Below are 16,606 nucleotides of genomic sequence, written 5' to 3'. Positions count from 1 at the left end.
GCAGGATTAAGGCCTCAATGTCCGCCCTCGTAGGTAGGGCCCACAGCATTCTGCAAAGATCATCGTCCAGGTTTCCCTGGTCTGCGGTAGAGCCAGCCATCTCAGACCGTGACACGGTTGGAGTCCCTAAAAAGGGGTCCAAGGTGGATGCAGTGGGGAAGCTCTGTGTCTCAGTCTCAGGGGGGACTGTTTCCATGTGAGGTCTTCGAGGCGTGGCGGCGATGGCACCCGGGGAAGTGCACAGGCTCCCTCTGAAGAAACGTTGGATACCGGGCTGTGAGGGTCAGCTGTGTGTCCCGCGGGTCGCTGATCGTGTCCTGTATCGTTTGGGAGTGTTCATGCCGAGATCACATCTGATGGAGTTGTGTTGTGGCCTGTATGGTCCGGGTCAGGCAGGGGGCCCCCCTCGGGCTTGTTTTCACCCAGCCATCAGCAAGTCGCAACCACCGGGGCAGGGTGTTAACATGTTAAGGGATGTAGGGACTTCTCTGTGGGCACCCTACTCCTCCCAGCCCTGGTCCGGAAATGTCGCTGAGGGGCAAACGGGTACGTCTCTTAAGACCCACAAGCCCGCCCTCCCCAGAGACAAAGCTCACCAGCAGTCTCTCACAGTGTAATAACGTGTAGGTAAAGGGGTGCTCGGCTGTGTGGCTGGAGGACTGGGCTTTTGGAGGCCCAGATAGAGTCCAGTGTGTGGTGTCACAGGCCTCAGCTGATAAAATCCTTAAGCCACAGGCTGTGGCGACACACTAGGAAGGGGCTAGGGCCTAGGAGGCTGAGTGAACAGGTGTGGGGAGGTGTTCTATGTCCCCGGGGAAGGCCGGAACGACCGCAATACCATCTGGCGGGGCCGCCGCCCCAGGAAACAGCGGGGATGTGGAGGCTGGACTAGGCCGCGCTAGACCCGAGCGGACTGCCGCGTCGCCGGGGCCTCAGCAAGGCCTCCCGAGCGCGCTCCGCCTGTCTCCGCTCAAGAATGGGGGTTTGTCAAGGGTCCTCTACCTCTGTCCCAGCTGTGGTGGCTCCGGCAGGCTTCTGGGCCGCAAGCTGGCGGCGGCCTAGGTGTAGCAAGATGGTGGCGGCCGTGGAGAGCCAAAAGATCAATTCCTCCGAGTGCCGCCCGCGATCCTCAGTAATACCAGCCTGGTATGCCTCCGGGGACCCCAGGGGACTGTGCAGGCCGGTTTTCGTGCTCCGATGCGGGCTCGTAGTGCCCCGATGGTGTTGGATTGGCGGCGGTGGACCAGAACTTCCTATGGAAAAGTCCGCCATCACCCACATCTGGACACGCCAACCTATTTATTTAGTTTAATTTATTTCAAGTTATTTCATTGTTAAAGGGATTTTCAGAATTATCCAGGAAAGGAAAACGTTTGAGCTAAGAATACTTCTTTTTGACACAAAAAATAATGGCCTAAATGTAGATATTGGTTTCCTTACCCATTATACTACAGTTTTATGACCTCTCCTCTGTGTCAAAAACCCCCTCAGTCTATAGCTCTCCCTCTGTCTTATCTCACTTGCTGCTAGCTTTATTACCATTGCCATACACATTGATTTGTATGTGTTTGTTTTTATTTTTCCTTTCCCTCAGAGATTGTGTTTTTTTTTTTTACCATTCTGCTAAAACTTTTGTGAATTAGTACTGCTTGGACCTTGAAGAAGAGGACATACCCCAAAAGCTTGTCCTGAAAAATTATATGTTAGTGCAAATAAAAAAAAAAGTATCACGGACAGTACTCAATTTTCTCTGTCACGATTGCACTAATATGACTACAATCACCTCAAGTATGATGGAAGATACGGCTCTTATATGCAAGTAGGGAGTTCATTTGCTTAGGTTGTAATTTGTCTATTCCCACTCTGTCTTCCATGCCTCTTTCAAGAATGTACTAATAGCATGGCAAAGAAATAAGTATGAGACAGGGCGTATAACAACTTCAAGTTATAAAATACATTTTGCATATTAGAACTCCCAAAGCTGGAGAGTTCTACAAGGCATTTCACAATTTTCACAAGCTCAGAGCAGCTGTTTTACTGTAGGGATAGTAAGTAACTGCATTAAAATCCAACCTAGATAACGGAAAATTGTTATTAATACCCACTGTAATTTTCCTTTCCTGGTCCGTCCTCACGTCAGCACACTATGGGTTAACTGTTCCACATTAACCCTCAGAATCACTTTCTTCCAGCATAATAAATCCCTGTCCTCCCCTCCCCCTCGTGTTCCCTTTTGCAGCGACAGGCCACTTAGGGAGGAAGTAAAGTTGTGCTGACGTGAGGACAGACCAGGAAAGGAAATTTATGGTGAGTATTAATAACAATTTTCCATTTTCCTTGTCGTCCTCCCGTCAGCACACTATGGAATACCCATGCCAATATAGGGTGGGAAAGAAACAACAAAACACGCCCAATTCTATGCTTCCCCACACTTTAATAAATTAATTTGTCAAAAGAGTCGACACTACCGCCGTTCCAAACTTCGAAGAACTATCGGCGACTACATCCAGTTTGTAGTGCAGAGCAAAAGTTTCACAGGAACTCCAGCTAGCAGTCCTGCATATGTCCTCCACCGGGATCACCTGTCAGTACTAAATACTTTATCTCAACCCTCTAACTGCTACATCTGCAGAACAGCTTGTTCTGTTGAAAAACTACAAGGCTTACTGGCCAGTTCACCAGGGAAAAATAAAAGAAAGTCTAAAAAAAAATTCTAAAAAAGAAAACAAATGCAACCATCACATCTAAGATTTGGTGGGCTGCAATACAATAAATGTTGCTTTTGGGTTTAATACAACTCTAAATAAAGAAAATAAATATTTTTAAGGTTAATATTAAATATTCCATATGAATGTTTGCCTTTTTGTTTAGTTAGCAGGTGCAGTTCTTGGAACCATATGTTTTAGGCTCTCCTGCTCCTGGCCTTACTTGGTTTAAACCGCCTGCTGTTAACCAAGCTCAATAGCGCAAATTGAAAATTACACACACAAGTTACAGCATGAGTCAGTGGAGTGATAACAACAAAGTATCTTTTGACTTTAAAGCATTCTAATTTACTAGCAAGCTTGCTACATACTGAGAAAAAGCAGGTGGGGAAGTGTATTAAGAAGATACACATAATATTTGAAAAAGAAAAAAAAATGTATTCTGAATTTACCCAGAAAAGGAATGAACCTGGGAAAGGAACTCCCTGGGGTTAGGATTCAAGAATCAGTAAAATCTAAGAGACAGGAAAAGTTTTAAGCTGGATTCACACTTCCGTAATGCAGTCAGGTCTGGCCTTATCGCAAAACAATGTAGGTGCGTTAAGGCAATACACCTGCATTGTAGCATGTTAGTGTGTTGTATTAAAAAAAAAGGGTAATATCTGATTTTAAGCATACTGGTTTGCCTTAATCTACATTAACAAGTGCCATAATGCACATTAACATGCATGCATTAACGCAGTGCATATGGGTAAATGGGGCCTTAACAACCACAAAACAGATCTTTCCAGTGACAATAACAGAAAGAATCATAGATGTTATGTAGCAGAAGAAATACCCTTCAGCCAGCCAATCTTAGAGGGCTGCTAAATTTTAATCAATATTATCTAGTATTACATAGGCAATCATAGTAAACCTTTCCAGTTCAGTCATTAAAGAGGAGGGCTGGTTTTAAAAAAAAAAAAATGTAAAAGTCAGCAGCTGCAAACACTGTAGCTGCTGACTTTTAATAAGCACACTTACCTGTCCAGGGCGCCCGCGATGTCGACCGCCCGAGGCTGACCCGTCCCTCGGTCTCGGGGCTGCCATTTTGGCTTAGGGAAACAGGCAGTGGAGCCTTGCGGCTTCACTGCCCATTTCCTACTGCGCATGCGCGAGTCGCGGAGCGCTTTGTGAATGGGGCGCGCTGTGTTCTGGGACACACAGTTCCCAGAACACAGCGTGACCCATTATCCAGAAGACGCCTCACGGAGGAGAGAAGAAAGAAGATCTCCGTGGAGGAGGAAGAGGCAGATTAGGATGATGTGCCTAGCAACAGGCATTTCTGGTAAGTTAAAAAAAAATGTCATTTTTTTTTAATGATTTTTTTCTAATTTTTAATGTATTTTTTTTTCAGGGTGGCCCTCCACTTTAAGTCCTCCAGTGATTGTGTTTGCAATATGTCAACATACCTGATAACCGTTGGGAATAGCTCACTAGAATACAGGTAAGCACAGCAAAATGAAGAGGCCAGACAGCCTTTACCGAAAACAGCCAATACTACTCGCACAATTCTCAGATCTAAAAAGGAGAAAGTCTTTCTTAGCAACATGCTTACAGTATCTACCTTCTTCTTGAGCTGCCTCAACTTTGGATAAGTTTGATTGGGGATCAATCTCCATCAACACCACTGGAGAGGCAGTCAACCCCCAAATGCACAACACACAGAATTTTGGGGAGCATTACTTGAACAATAAGGGCAGTGTGAGTCCCTTTAATTCAAAGTTCAGCATGTTAAATGAATTGCAAAAGCTATAGAAAATAATTTCTATTGTTCAGCTATCCCATGTTAATTTGATACATTAATTATGGGTTATAGCATTAAAGTGTATGTCTTAGCTAAAAAGCAAAGAATATATATTCAGTACGGCTCTCCAATACATGTACATTTCCCCATTTTTTTTTTAATTGCTGCAAATAAAGAAAAATACTGTACCTGATGATCCTGACAGAAATGTGGTCAGCACCTACCTTTTTGTAGTAAGCTGACAACCATCTCCCTACTATACTGAAATCCCCAGTAGTGTTATCAGCCCTGTTTAAAGTATTCCTTGCTGCACTACAGAACACCTCCATTTATGTTATAGCGGTGAGGAGGGGCCTGTTCTGTGAACAGGGGAGAATGGGGTAGGCCTGACAACACTGTTTGGGATTTCAGTGCAAAGGAGGTCCTGAGACTTCAGCTAACTACAGGAAGTTAGCCGAGCTGAGTTTATTTCAGCCAGGATGGATCATGAGGTATTTTTCTGTACATGTAATGTTTTTAAAGAGATAAAACATGGGAAAATGTGCATGTATTGAAAAGATGTACTGCATATGGTTTATTTTGCCCAAACACTTTAACACCATGTCAATACCAATACATTTCTCATTATTTATTACAAGTATTTTTTAAAGCGCTGGCAATTGATATAATACTTTTCATTCACATCAGTTCCTGCTGTAGAGGAGCTTACAATCTAAGGTCATTATCTTACATATGTACATGCACATACTAAGGCCAATTTAAAGTGATTGTAAAAATGATTAACTTTTTTCTTTTAAATAACAAACATATTATACTTACCTGCTCTGTGCAAGGGTTTTGTACAAAGCGGCTGTTAGAAAAGTTTTAAATGTTTATTGTGTGACTATTAGAAAAACAATAGTCCTGAGACTGATTTGTTAAAAAGCTTACTTCTGAGCACATTATTGTATTAACTCATTGTATTGTTTTGTCCTAATTAACTCCATAGTAAGTAGGATGCTTAGATTTAACTAAATATGATAGCCTAAGAATGTACAGGAAACATGGATAGCTAATAAAGGTATCAGTTTGTACCATGACAACGTTATTTATGTTCCCTCAGCCAATAGAAGCATAGAGATGTTATTCTTGTGGGTATGTGAAGGCGGGACACTTTCTTTTGTTGGGACTTTTTTCCTGCAGCTTGTCCTGTAAGCATGTCTCCCTGTTGTGGGACACATCAGAAATAAATTGTTTGCTTCTCAAGAACACCCGGAGTTTTTACTGATCACAAGGGAAATTCCTAACATTTTTGGTCTTTCGAGCCGGAAGCAACACGCTGGTTTTCAGATCAGACGGCCCGACAAAACTTCGGTGAGTATTGGACTTTGAAGCTCACCGAACGCTTACAAGTCCCCCCAATCAATGTTATTGGTGAAAAAGGGGCGGGGCCACAGATCTGAATTCCACTGTCTGTTTCCGAACCTTGTGTGATCCAGTCCAGGTGTTTGAGAGGTAAGATAATTTAAATTATTCTTAATTCTTTCTAAGAGTCTTTTCTTCTCTTTCTCTTTGTTTCTGGTTTAATGTGTTGTAATTGCCGACATTGGTATTGATCGTATAATATCTAGATGATCCAGTGCTCGTAGACAGAGACACTTGGGGACGTTGTCTAAGGTAAAAAATTACGTCGCCCGCTGTCCGGACAGATAACAAAAAGATTTGAGGTATACCGAATGTCAGAGGTTGAATGCCTGACTATTTAAGCGCTGTTTAGTTAAGTGATCTACAAAGATCACAAGGCTAACTTTCTTCTGTGTGTGTTTACTTTATCTTTGTTCATGTTTAACCCTTTTTGATTCTCTCGATAGTGTGGGGAGTGCTGATGTTTTTTCTCTTGTATTGCTGCTTTGTTCGTTTACATGTTTTTTGTGCTGGTATTTCTCAGAAGATAAGAAGCCAAATTCACTGAACTCTCTCCCCCTCCCCCTCCCCTCATGTAAGGATTTCTCCTGCTCGTGCAAGAAGTTGTAAATGTTAACCCTTGATTAGCTATGATCATACAGAAGGGTTATATTGTAAATATTGAAACTTAGCATAAAAGAAAAAGAAAGTAGATTGCACTTTGGAGTAAAAAGAATGTGTAGAATTATTATCAGGTGGCTTGATGAATGTGAAAAGAAAAGAAAAAAAAAAGGCTGAGAATGTTTTCATTGCTATGAAGGTCAAGAAGCTGTTTCTCAGAAACAAGAAAATGCAGATTGCCTGACAGAGGTTAATTTGTGCATCTGTGAAAATATTAGGACTTTTGGTGGGAAAGAGTCTGAATAATAGTCTTAAAGTAAATATTTATATTGGATTGGAGTTGATGATGCAATGCTGTTTATATTTGGGTACAAGAAGAGAACTGCGCAATCCCCAATATTTCTATTAGGATATAGGCTACCCAAAAAAAACTTCATAAAGCTTAAATCTGGGAACTACATGTGACAAAATATATGTGTATAGCCTACAGCTTGTAGAGTAAACATATACAATGACCCTCATAAACTCTAAATAAAATAAGTGATGCTAAGTCTAATACCAAGCATTCAAAAAAGAAAACATGTGGAATTGAAACCAATATAGCTGTGCATTGTGAAAAAAATTAAACAACATAAATGTAACAATATTAAAAAGTCCTTTTGTGAGTCCAAGTAAAAACACCACGTGTTGAATGAAGAAGGTCCACGTGTTGAATGAAGAAGGTCCAATCCAAAGCCCTATGGATTGGCGTGAGACCAGACCAGATGTACCTCCACCAAACAGATAACCCTAGCCCCTTACCAGATGCCCCAGTAAGGAGCGCTTATCACATAGCAGGTCAGAAGATAGGTCAGTCTTGAGCGATCCCAATGGAACTCTCTACCGTAGACCAGATTGGGGGATACGCCAGCCTTGAACCGTCCAAACCAGGGGGGAACACTTATGAAGCGGGACTCATATATATTTCATTGGAGAATCAAAAAGGTCCGCCATAAAAAGAAAAAATACTCCAAATAGTGTAAAAACATTTAATAAAACCACAAAAGTAAAAGGAAATGCACTTACAAACGTAAGGAAGCAAAGGGCATATCATCAAAATTGGGTAGGCGTCGGCCGATCGCGAGCCCAAACGAAATCCCTTCCGGTACCAGTTCAGTTGAGGCAGAAAAGCGTGTCACGCCACCCAACGCGTTTCGTGAAAGAGTCACGTTGTCTGGGGTACGACGTGACTCTTTCACGAAACGCGTTGGGTGGCGTGACACGCTTTTCTGCCTCAACTGAACTGGTACCGGAAGGGATTTCGTTTGGGCTCGCGATCGGCCGACGCCTACCCAATTTTGATGATATGCCCTTTGCTTCCTTACGTTTGTAAGTGCATTTCCTTTTACTTTTGTGGTTTTATTAAACGTTTTTACACTATTTGGAGTATTTTTTCTTTTTATGGCGGACCTTTTTGATTCTCCAATGAAATATATATGAGTCCCGCTTCATAAGTGTTCCCCCTGGTTTGGACGGTTCAAGGCTGGCGTATCCCCCAATCTGGTCTACGGTAGAGAGTTCCATTGGGATCGCTCAAGACTGACCTATCTTCTGACCTGCTATGTGATAAGCGCTCCTTACTGGGGCATCTGGTAAGGGGCTAGGGTTATCTGTTTGGTGGAGGTACACCTGGTCTGGTCTCACGCCAATCCATAGGGCTTTGGATTGGACCTTCTTCATTCAACACGTGGACCTTCTTCATTCAACACGTGGTGTTTTTACTTGGACTCACAAAAGGACTTTTTAATATTGTTACATTTATGTTGTTTCATTTTTTTCACAATGCACAGCTATATTGGTTTCAATTCCACATGTTTTCTTTTTTGAATGCTTGGTATTACAGACTTAGCATCACTTATTTTATTTAGAGTTTATGAGGGTCATTGTATATGTTTACTCTACAAGCTGTAGGCTATACACATATATTTTGTCACATGTAGTTCCCAGATTTAAGCTTTATGAAGTTTTTTTTGGGTAGCCTATATCCTAATAGAAATATTGGGGATTGCGCAGTTCTCTTCTTTTTTTTCTTTTCTCTACACGTATATCACTTTTGGTATGTACTAGAATTGCTGCATCAACTATTCATAATAATTTAATAATTTTTTGGTAATACACTGTAGCGCAGATTTCCTTTTTCCCCTTTATATTTGGGTACATTTATAAAGTCAAAAGGCTAAGTTCAAAAAAGGTATGGGTTGGAAATGGCGGAGTATTGGCTTCAGCATGCTAGAATTAGGGTAGAAGGAAAAAGAACAAAGAAAAAATGCCAAGCCCAATTGCCCCTAGTGGACAAAGAGGATGATCTCATCTGCTATACTCAGAGACCACCTCCCTATAATGGTCCTCCCCCTCAGGTGCAAGTAACTGCCCAGAGTAACACCTTCCCTGTGACATCCACCCCTGTCAAAGGAACCGCCTCTGAACAAAACCCCAACTCCACTTCCTCAATCTCTCCAGACAGTAGTTCAGTCCTGGAGATGAACAGATCGATCCTTGAAACATTAAATGACGCCATAACTCATGCACTAGGTGCCCCAGCAGGAGCCAAGAGACTAGGTAAACCTCCTATTAGGTATGGTGTGGAGGACGGTGAGGAATACCCCTGCGCCCCAGAAAATGCACAGGGACGGGGGGATCCATTGCCTCCAGAAAGCCCAGACTTAGGGAACAGGTTGACTGCCTTATTGAACAGATGCCAGCTTAGATGGGTACAACGGACTGATTGGCAAAAAATAAATATGACAGTACAAGAAGATAAAGAAAGTGTCAGTGACTACCTAAATAAATTACGAGAGATTTTTAGAGTGTTCTCCGGGCTCCCCGAAGCTGAGGATGTGAATAGTGCATATCAGCAACAGCTAAAGATTGCTTTTTTTAAAGGATTGAAACAGGATCATAAGGATTACATTGTTAAAAACATGGTTACTTACCGAACTGCATCAATTTTAGATGTTTTACAATATGCTAAGCATTCTGAGAAGTATTTAAAAGCAAAAAAGAATGTGAAAGTAAAGGTTTTTGTGCAAGGTGATGGAGAGGAGGATGCAGAAGAGTACACTGCTGAGGCAAAACCAGAGGGGTCTCATAGAGGAAGAGGCACAGGTGGTTTTAGAGGAAGGATTACTTTCCAGAAATAGACAGTGCAACGAGAGTACTTCCACCCTGTGTACAAGCACTGGTAGCATCAGCGGTGTAGTGGTTAGCACTCTCGCCTAGCAGTGAAGGGGGTCACTGGTTCGAATCCCAATCATGGTGCTGCCTGCCTGGAGTTTGCATGTACTCCCTGTGCCTGCGTGGATTTCCTCCGGGTGCTCTGGTTTCCTCCCGCACTCCGGGGACATGCAGGTGGGTTGATTGGCTTCTGTCCCGGTTTGGCCCTGGTATATGAATGGGGATGTTGGATCCTTGGGGGTGGAGAACGATGTGGATGTACAGGGGTAGAGGCTAGACACTCACTCAGGCTGAACCGGATGGACTGGTGTCTTTATTCAACTTTACTAACTGAAAAGGTACCACATGCAGTGTTTGTTATCCTGTTACAGCAAAAGATATCACATTTGAGCCCAGCACGACACCTTTCCTGCATGACAATACTCTTGACACAACCTCACTTAACAATACAGAGGTGTACTACATTAAAACCATCCACACTACTACTACTTCCTACTGACGGGTATAAACATGACTGCACTGCTGCCATCACTGAAAAGGTACTGCCACGAAGTGATCTGAAAGATGTACCGTTATCTAACCCTGACATGATACTTTTTGTTGATGGTTCTAGTAAGAAAAATCCAGATGGCACAAATGCAACAGGATATGCAGTAGTGACACAGGATGAGATTTTGGAAGCAGGGCCACTACCAAAACATTATTCAGCACAAGTTGCAGAACTTGTAGCACTGACAAGAGCATGTATACTGTCAGAAGGAAAATCTGTAACTATATACACTGACAGTCAATAGGCCTTTTCAACAGTACATGTTTTTGCACAACAATGGAAAAACAGGGGGATGGTCACCTCCAGTGGTAAACCAATTTCACATACGGACTTCATTTTAGAACTCCTAGATGCAATACAGTTACCAAAAAAGCTTGCAATCTGTAAATGTCAAGCACACACAAAATATACGGACCCCATCTCAAAGGGAAATAAAAGGGCAGATGAAGCTGCACATAAAATAATGACGAGAAATCATAGTGATAGATCATACAGTCCTTACTGATATGCAGCAAAATGCCCCCCCCCCCTGGGGAAAAACAATATTGGAAAACAAAGGGTTGCACAATAATTGATGATATTTACACATCACCTGAAGGGAAATCGGTATTACCAAAATCTTTATTTAGGTATGCAGCAGTATTGACACATGGAGTAACGCATGTGTCAAACAGGGGGGTGACTGAGATGTTAAATAAAGTATGTACAGCCTATGGATTCACAAATCACTCAAAAAACTTTTTGCTCTCAATGTCTTATATGTGCAAGACACAATGCTCAGGGAGGTATAAGACCACAGAAAGGGAAGTTCCCTACACCACAATATCCATTCCAACACATTTGCATGGATTTTATTGAATTAGACAAATGTGAAAGGAAGAAATATTGTTTGGTACCCAGGCACCCTGACCAAATGGGTGGAGATATTCCCGACAGGAAGTGCAGATGCACAGACTGTAGCCAAAGCATTACTAAGAGATATTATTCCTAGATTTGGAATCCCTGAAAGGATTTACAGTGATAATGAACCCCATTTTGTAATTAAAAAATATACAACATTTGATAGAAGTGATGAGAATTAAAGGGAAATACCATTGTGCCTATCATTCCCAATCAGCTGGATTGGTAGAAAGACATAATGGCATTCTAAAAAGCAAACTGAGAAAAGCTATGGAAGAAATAGGTAAAAATAATTGGATGTATTGCCTACTAGTAGCTGTGACCAGTATGTATATCACACCCACAAAAGAAGATGAAAAAGGTGCATGTGGGAGATTGGGGTCTCAATAAAAGTAATAAGAAAAAAGCAGTGGTACTCCCCAAGGTGGGATGGTCTTTTCAAAGTCCTTTTAACTACCCCTACTGTGATAAGGATTGCAGAGAGGTCTACCTGGATTCACCAGTCCCATTGTAAAAACGTTTTACAGGCAGAGTAGGGCCAGTTGGCTACAAGAGGTCCAGAAAATCCGGCTACAAAGGGAGGTCTCACACAAGGTGGGACTTGTCTCAAACCGGTGAAGTCTCCCTCCCCTTCCAACTCCCCTATCCTATCCGCTGGAACTCTGTAGCTGGTTAGGATGAAAGGGACAGTAATTATCCTTGGGTTACTGGTGACTCTAGGAGAGGTATCCATAAGAGGGGGTAGGCGCTATGGAAGAGTAGAGGAACCTTTGAATTAGGAAAGAACAGGAAAAGCATTAAATCTAACCTTTATAGAGGGAATAACTAGCACTATACTGGTAGACTTCTGTCAGATTGCAGATTGTGGGGATACAACTGGGGCTAGAGGACTTCTATGGGCAGATAAATATATCTGCTGGGTCTGGAATAAGGCAGGATGTCAAGCATGGGATCAGGCCCTGTGGACTACAGTGCATCAAGATTGGGGGTATAATCAACCAGGGGCTAAAAAGAGTGGTATAAAGGAGAGACTCATAATCACAAAAGCGGCCAACTCCCCCTGCACAAATAGTAACAACTGTAACCAACTATTAATAACATTAAAGGAGCCGAGGAAGGAAGATCAGCGGTTGTATTCCATGGGAGCATGGGTGTCAGGAACTGATCCCTCAGGAACATTTTTCCTTGAGGTATTACTACCAAATAAAACTAGACAACAGGAAAAGGTAGACTCAGAAGGGAAAGAAGAAGGCCATACTAAAATAGAAGTTCTGAGTATAACTATAAGATTCACTAACGTAACAATAGAAGATGCCATAGCTTTGGAGACGGGCTACCAAGGAAAAAAATTTGTGGTTAGAATGGTTGAGGTACACGGTTAGAACTCTGAAAAAGAAAAACGGTTTAGTTTGTGCCGGAGCCAGACCACATTTAGCAACAGTTCCTTTTCCTCTAGATCACAATACAGATCCAGAAGGTTTAAAATGTATGTTGCAATTGTATAATAAGAGCTATAAACCTGAAGCAAATTCTACTTGTCACAGATTGAGTTTGTTGTTTCCCCCAGTACAGAGACCTCAGATACCTCCAGCGGTTACCGCTTATCCGGGCAACTTTACTTGTTTTGCACTCCCAGGGACCCGTAGCGCGGTGGATCTTGGGTCATTACCTGATGACTACTGTGTGGAGAGGATTAACACGGACAACGGTGACTGGGTTGAACAGGACATTCAGAGAGCTGATGTCTGGTGGATGTGTGGGGATAAGAAACTGCGAGCTAGACTACCAGCCAATGCCCAAGGGGATTGCGCTATGGTCCAGCTGGCTATGCCCCTGAGAATCCTGTCAGAATACCCGTGGACTAAGAGTCACCGACAGTATCGTAGGGACACCTCTCCCTTGGGGTCATTTGACTCTCAGATCTACATAGATGAGATTGGGGTTCCTCGCGGGGTGCCGGACGAGTTTAAAGCCAGGTGACAGCTGGGTTTGAGTCTCTTCTCTGGTGGGTGACTATAAATAAAAATGTTGACTGGATTAATTATATATATTATAACCAACAACGATTTGTAAACTATACTAGGGATGCTGTGAAGGGCCTAGCAGAACAGTTGGCCCCCACATCTCTAATGGCCTGGCAGAACCGAATGGCTTTAGATATGGTCTTAGCTGAAAGAGGAGGGGTATGCAAAATGTTTGGTAGCATGTGTTGTACCTTTAACCCTACAATACAGCTCCTGGAGGGACCGTGACCAGAGCCTTGGAAGGACTGACTGCGCTATCGAATGAATTGGCGGAAAACTCAGGTATTAATGATCCATTCACAACTTGGCTTGAAGGATGGTTCGGTAAATGGACTGGATTTATCACATCATGTTTGATCTCAATCGCTGTGGCTTTGGCTGTTTTGGTCACTTGCGAATGCTGCTGCATTCCCTGTATTCGAGGACTTTCACAAAAACTCATTGAAACTGCAGTCTCAAGAACAATGTATCAAACCCTCTCTACCTCTGAGGAGACCTATGTGGACATTGAAGCCCAACTTAATGACATACAGTCCGAAAGTGTATAACACAGGGACTTTCATCGAAATGTGTTGAGATAAAATAGTCACACAAAGAGGAGGGAATGTTAGAAAAGTTTTAAATGTTTATTGTGTGACTATTAGAAAAACAATAGTCCTGAGACTGATTTGTTAAAAAGCTTACTTCTGAGCACATTATTGTATTAACTCATTGTATTGTTTTGTCCTAATTAACTCCATAGTAAGTAGGATGATTAGATTTAACTAAATATGATAGCCTAAGAATGTACAGGAAACATGGATAGCTAATAAAGGTATCAGTTCGTACCATGACAACGTTATTTATGTTCCCTCAGCCAATAGAAGCATAGAGATGTTATTCTTGTGGGTATGTGAAGGCGGGACACTTTCTTTTGTTGGGACTTTTTTCCTGCAGCTTGTCCTGTAAGCATGTCTCCCTGTTGTGGGCCACATCAGAAATAAATTGTTTGCTTCTCAAGAACACCCGGAGTTTTTACTGATCACAAGGGAAATTCCTAACAGCGGCCCGATCCTCCTTTTCTGCGGTCCCCCAGCGACGCTCCTGACTCCTCCTCTTCAATGAGTGCCCCCACGGAGAGCCGCATTCCATGACAACCAATGATGTCATTGATTAATAAGGAGGACATTAGGTGCCTGTACAAAATCCTTTTTTGCCCCTCTCCTAACCCTCTCCATCAGTGCTGGGGTCATATTAGCTGAGTGGGGGAGGGGGAGAAACACTGGAAAAATAGGGTGTATTTGCTTTGGAAGAATAAATCCTCTCTAATGTTGGTTGCCTTGGTGTGGATACTGCTGCATTATGTAATTGTTAATTACCGTATATACTCGAGTATAGGCCGACCCGAATATAAGCCGAGGCCCCCAATTTACCCCCAAAAAAACTGGCAAACTTATTGACTCGTGTATAAGCCGAGGGTGAGACATGCCTGTCCATCCCTGTGTGTGTGTCCGTCCATCCCTGTGTGTCCGTCCATCCCTGTGTGTCCGTCCATCCCTGTGTGTCCGTCCATCCATCCCTGTGTGTGTGTGTGTCCATCCATCCATCCCTGTGTGTGTGTGTGTCCATCCATCCATCCATCCCTGTGTGTGTGTGTCTCCATCCATCCATCCATCCATCCCTGTGTGTGTGTGTCTCCATCCATCCATCCATCCATCCCTGTGTGTGTCTCCATCCATCCATCCATCCATCCCTGTGTGTGTCTCCATCCATCCCTGTGTGTGTGTGTGTGTGTGTGTGTGTGTGTGTGTGTGTGTGTGTGTGTGTGTGTGTGTGTGTGTGTGTGTGTGTGTGTGTGTGTGTGTGTGTGTGTCCAGCCTACCTTTGTCCCGAGCCTCCGTCCCGTGCCTTGCCTCCTTGCCTCCGTCCCGTGCCGTGCCTTGCCTTGCATCCGTCCCGTGTCGTGCCTTGCCTTGCCCCCGTCCCGTCCCGTCCCGTCCCGTGCCGTGCCGTGCCTTGCCTTGCCTCCGTCCCGTGCCCTCTTCGTCGGCGGCCATTGTAAAATTCAAAAGCTGCGCCGCCGCCTTCGCCTGTGATAGGCGGAACACTGAATTTCCCAGCAGCCTGTGTTCCGCCTATCACAGACGTCGTATCATCCTCGTCCGTAGTACGAGGATGATACGATGTCCGTGATAGGCGGAACACAGGCTGCTGGGAAATTCAGTGTTCCGCCTATCACAGGCGAAGGCGGAGCCGGAGGCGCGGCTTTTGAATAGAATGGCCGCTGTCTGTCTGCTCGACACGCTGATCGAGCGGGCAGACAGCGATGACTCGAGTATAAGCCGAGGGGGGCACTTTCAGCCTCAAAAAAGAGGCTGAAAATCTCGGCTTATACTCGAGTATATACGGTATGTTTTTTTTTTTTTTTTAGAATGGGGTGCCTCAAAATTGTGCAGAATATTAAAGGGTGCCTTGACTGAAAAAAGGTTGAGAAACACTGCACTAGAGCATTTGTTTTAAAGAGGAAGTAAACCCTTTCAAACCACTTTGACCTACAGGTAAGCCTAGATTAAGGCTTACCTGTAGGTCCAAGCAATATCTCCTAAACCTATATGGTTTAGGAGATATTTGCCCGAAAATGGGCACCGCTGTCTACGGCGCATGCGCCGTAGACAGCGGCGCGCAGGCGCACTAAACGCGGCAAGTCCAAGAATGGAGCTGCCTAATTTGTCGACTCCCGTGCGCATGCGCGGGAGTGACGTCATCGCGGCTTCGCCGAATGACAGCGGCGGAGCTGCGAGACGCGACTCCCGTGCGCATGCGCGGGAGTGACGTCATCGCGGCTTCGCCGCTGTCATTCGGCGGAGCTGCGAGACGCCACCAGCAAGATGGATGCGGCGGACTACAGGGGACAGCGGCGACTTCGCTGGCTCCTGTGTCAGGTAAGTGACACATAATGAGCTACTATGCGATGCATAGTAGTCCATTATGCTTTACCTTTGCAGGGAAAAAAAGAGGAAGTAAACCCATCAGGGTTTACTTCCTCTTTAAGTAGACTGCAAAAATTCTGGTTGATCCTGCTATTCACTGTTCCTCCCTCCTTGTCTTTTTTTTCCCACTGCAGCCTGAGATTGTGGAGACCAGCTGTTGACATTTAATAGGAAGCATGCTCCAGTTTCATTTGAAAAAAATTAGACCCCCACGCTTATGGTGAAAATGAAAAATGAGGAGCTGCAGCCTCTATCAATAAATTCACCCTAATGTAAATCTAGAAGAAAGGTGAAAAGGAGGGGATAGTTATGGTGCTGCTCTTATTAAGAGGTGAACTACAACCTCTAAATACTTGAGGGGTGTGTGTCACGGGTGCATTTAGTGCAAAAAGTGACTAAAAATGCAGAAAATAAATATTTGTATATTCACAAAAATCCACAAAAAAATCCTACTG

At 43.6% G+C, this 16,606-nt stretch overlaps 1 protein-coding gene across 1 annotated transcript in view; it reads right to left on the bottom strand.

The window, feature by feature from the left end:
- The window catches only part of LOC143935094 (solute carrier family 22 member 20-like), a 130,981-nt gene that overhangs the window by 11,573 nt on the left and 102,802 nt on the right, over positions 1-16,606 (bottom strand). The window contains exon 8 of the mRNA XM_077458713.1: positions 4,157-4,265. Within this exon, the coding sequence (XP_077314839.1) occupies positions 4,157-4,265 (109 nt within the window). The remainder of the gene's footprint in view (positions 1-4,156; positions 4,266-16,606) is intronic.

This window comes from Lithobates pipiens, unplaced genomic scaffold (assembly GCF_037356315.1).
Source record: "Lithobates pipiens isolate NorthernLeopardFrog02 unplaced genomic scaffold, aLitPip1_a1.2 Scaffold_10, whole genome shotgun sequence".
Taxonomy (NCBI): Eukaryota; Metazoa; Chordata; class Amphibia; order Anura; family Ranidae; genus Lithobates; species Lithobates pipiens.
This window is presented reverse-complemented; position numbering and strand designations above follow the sequence as displayed.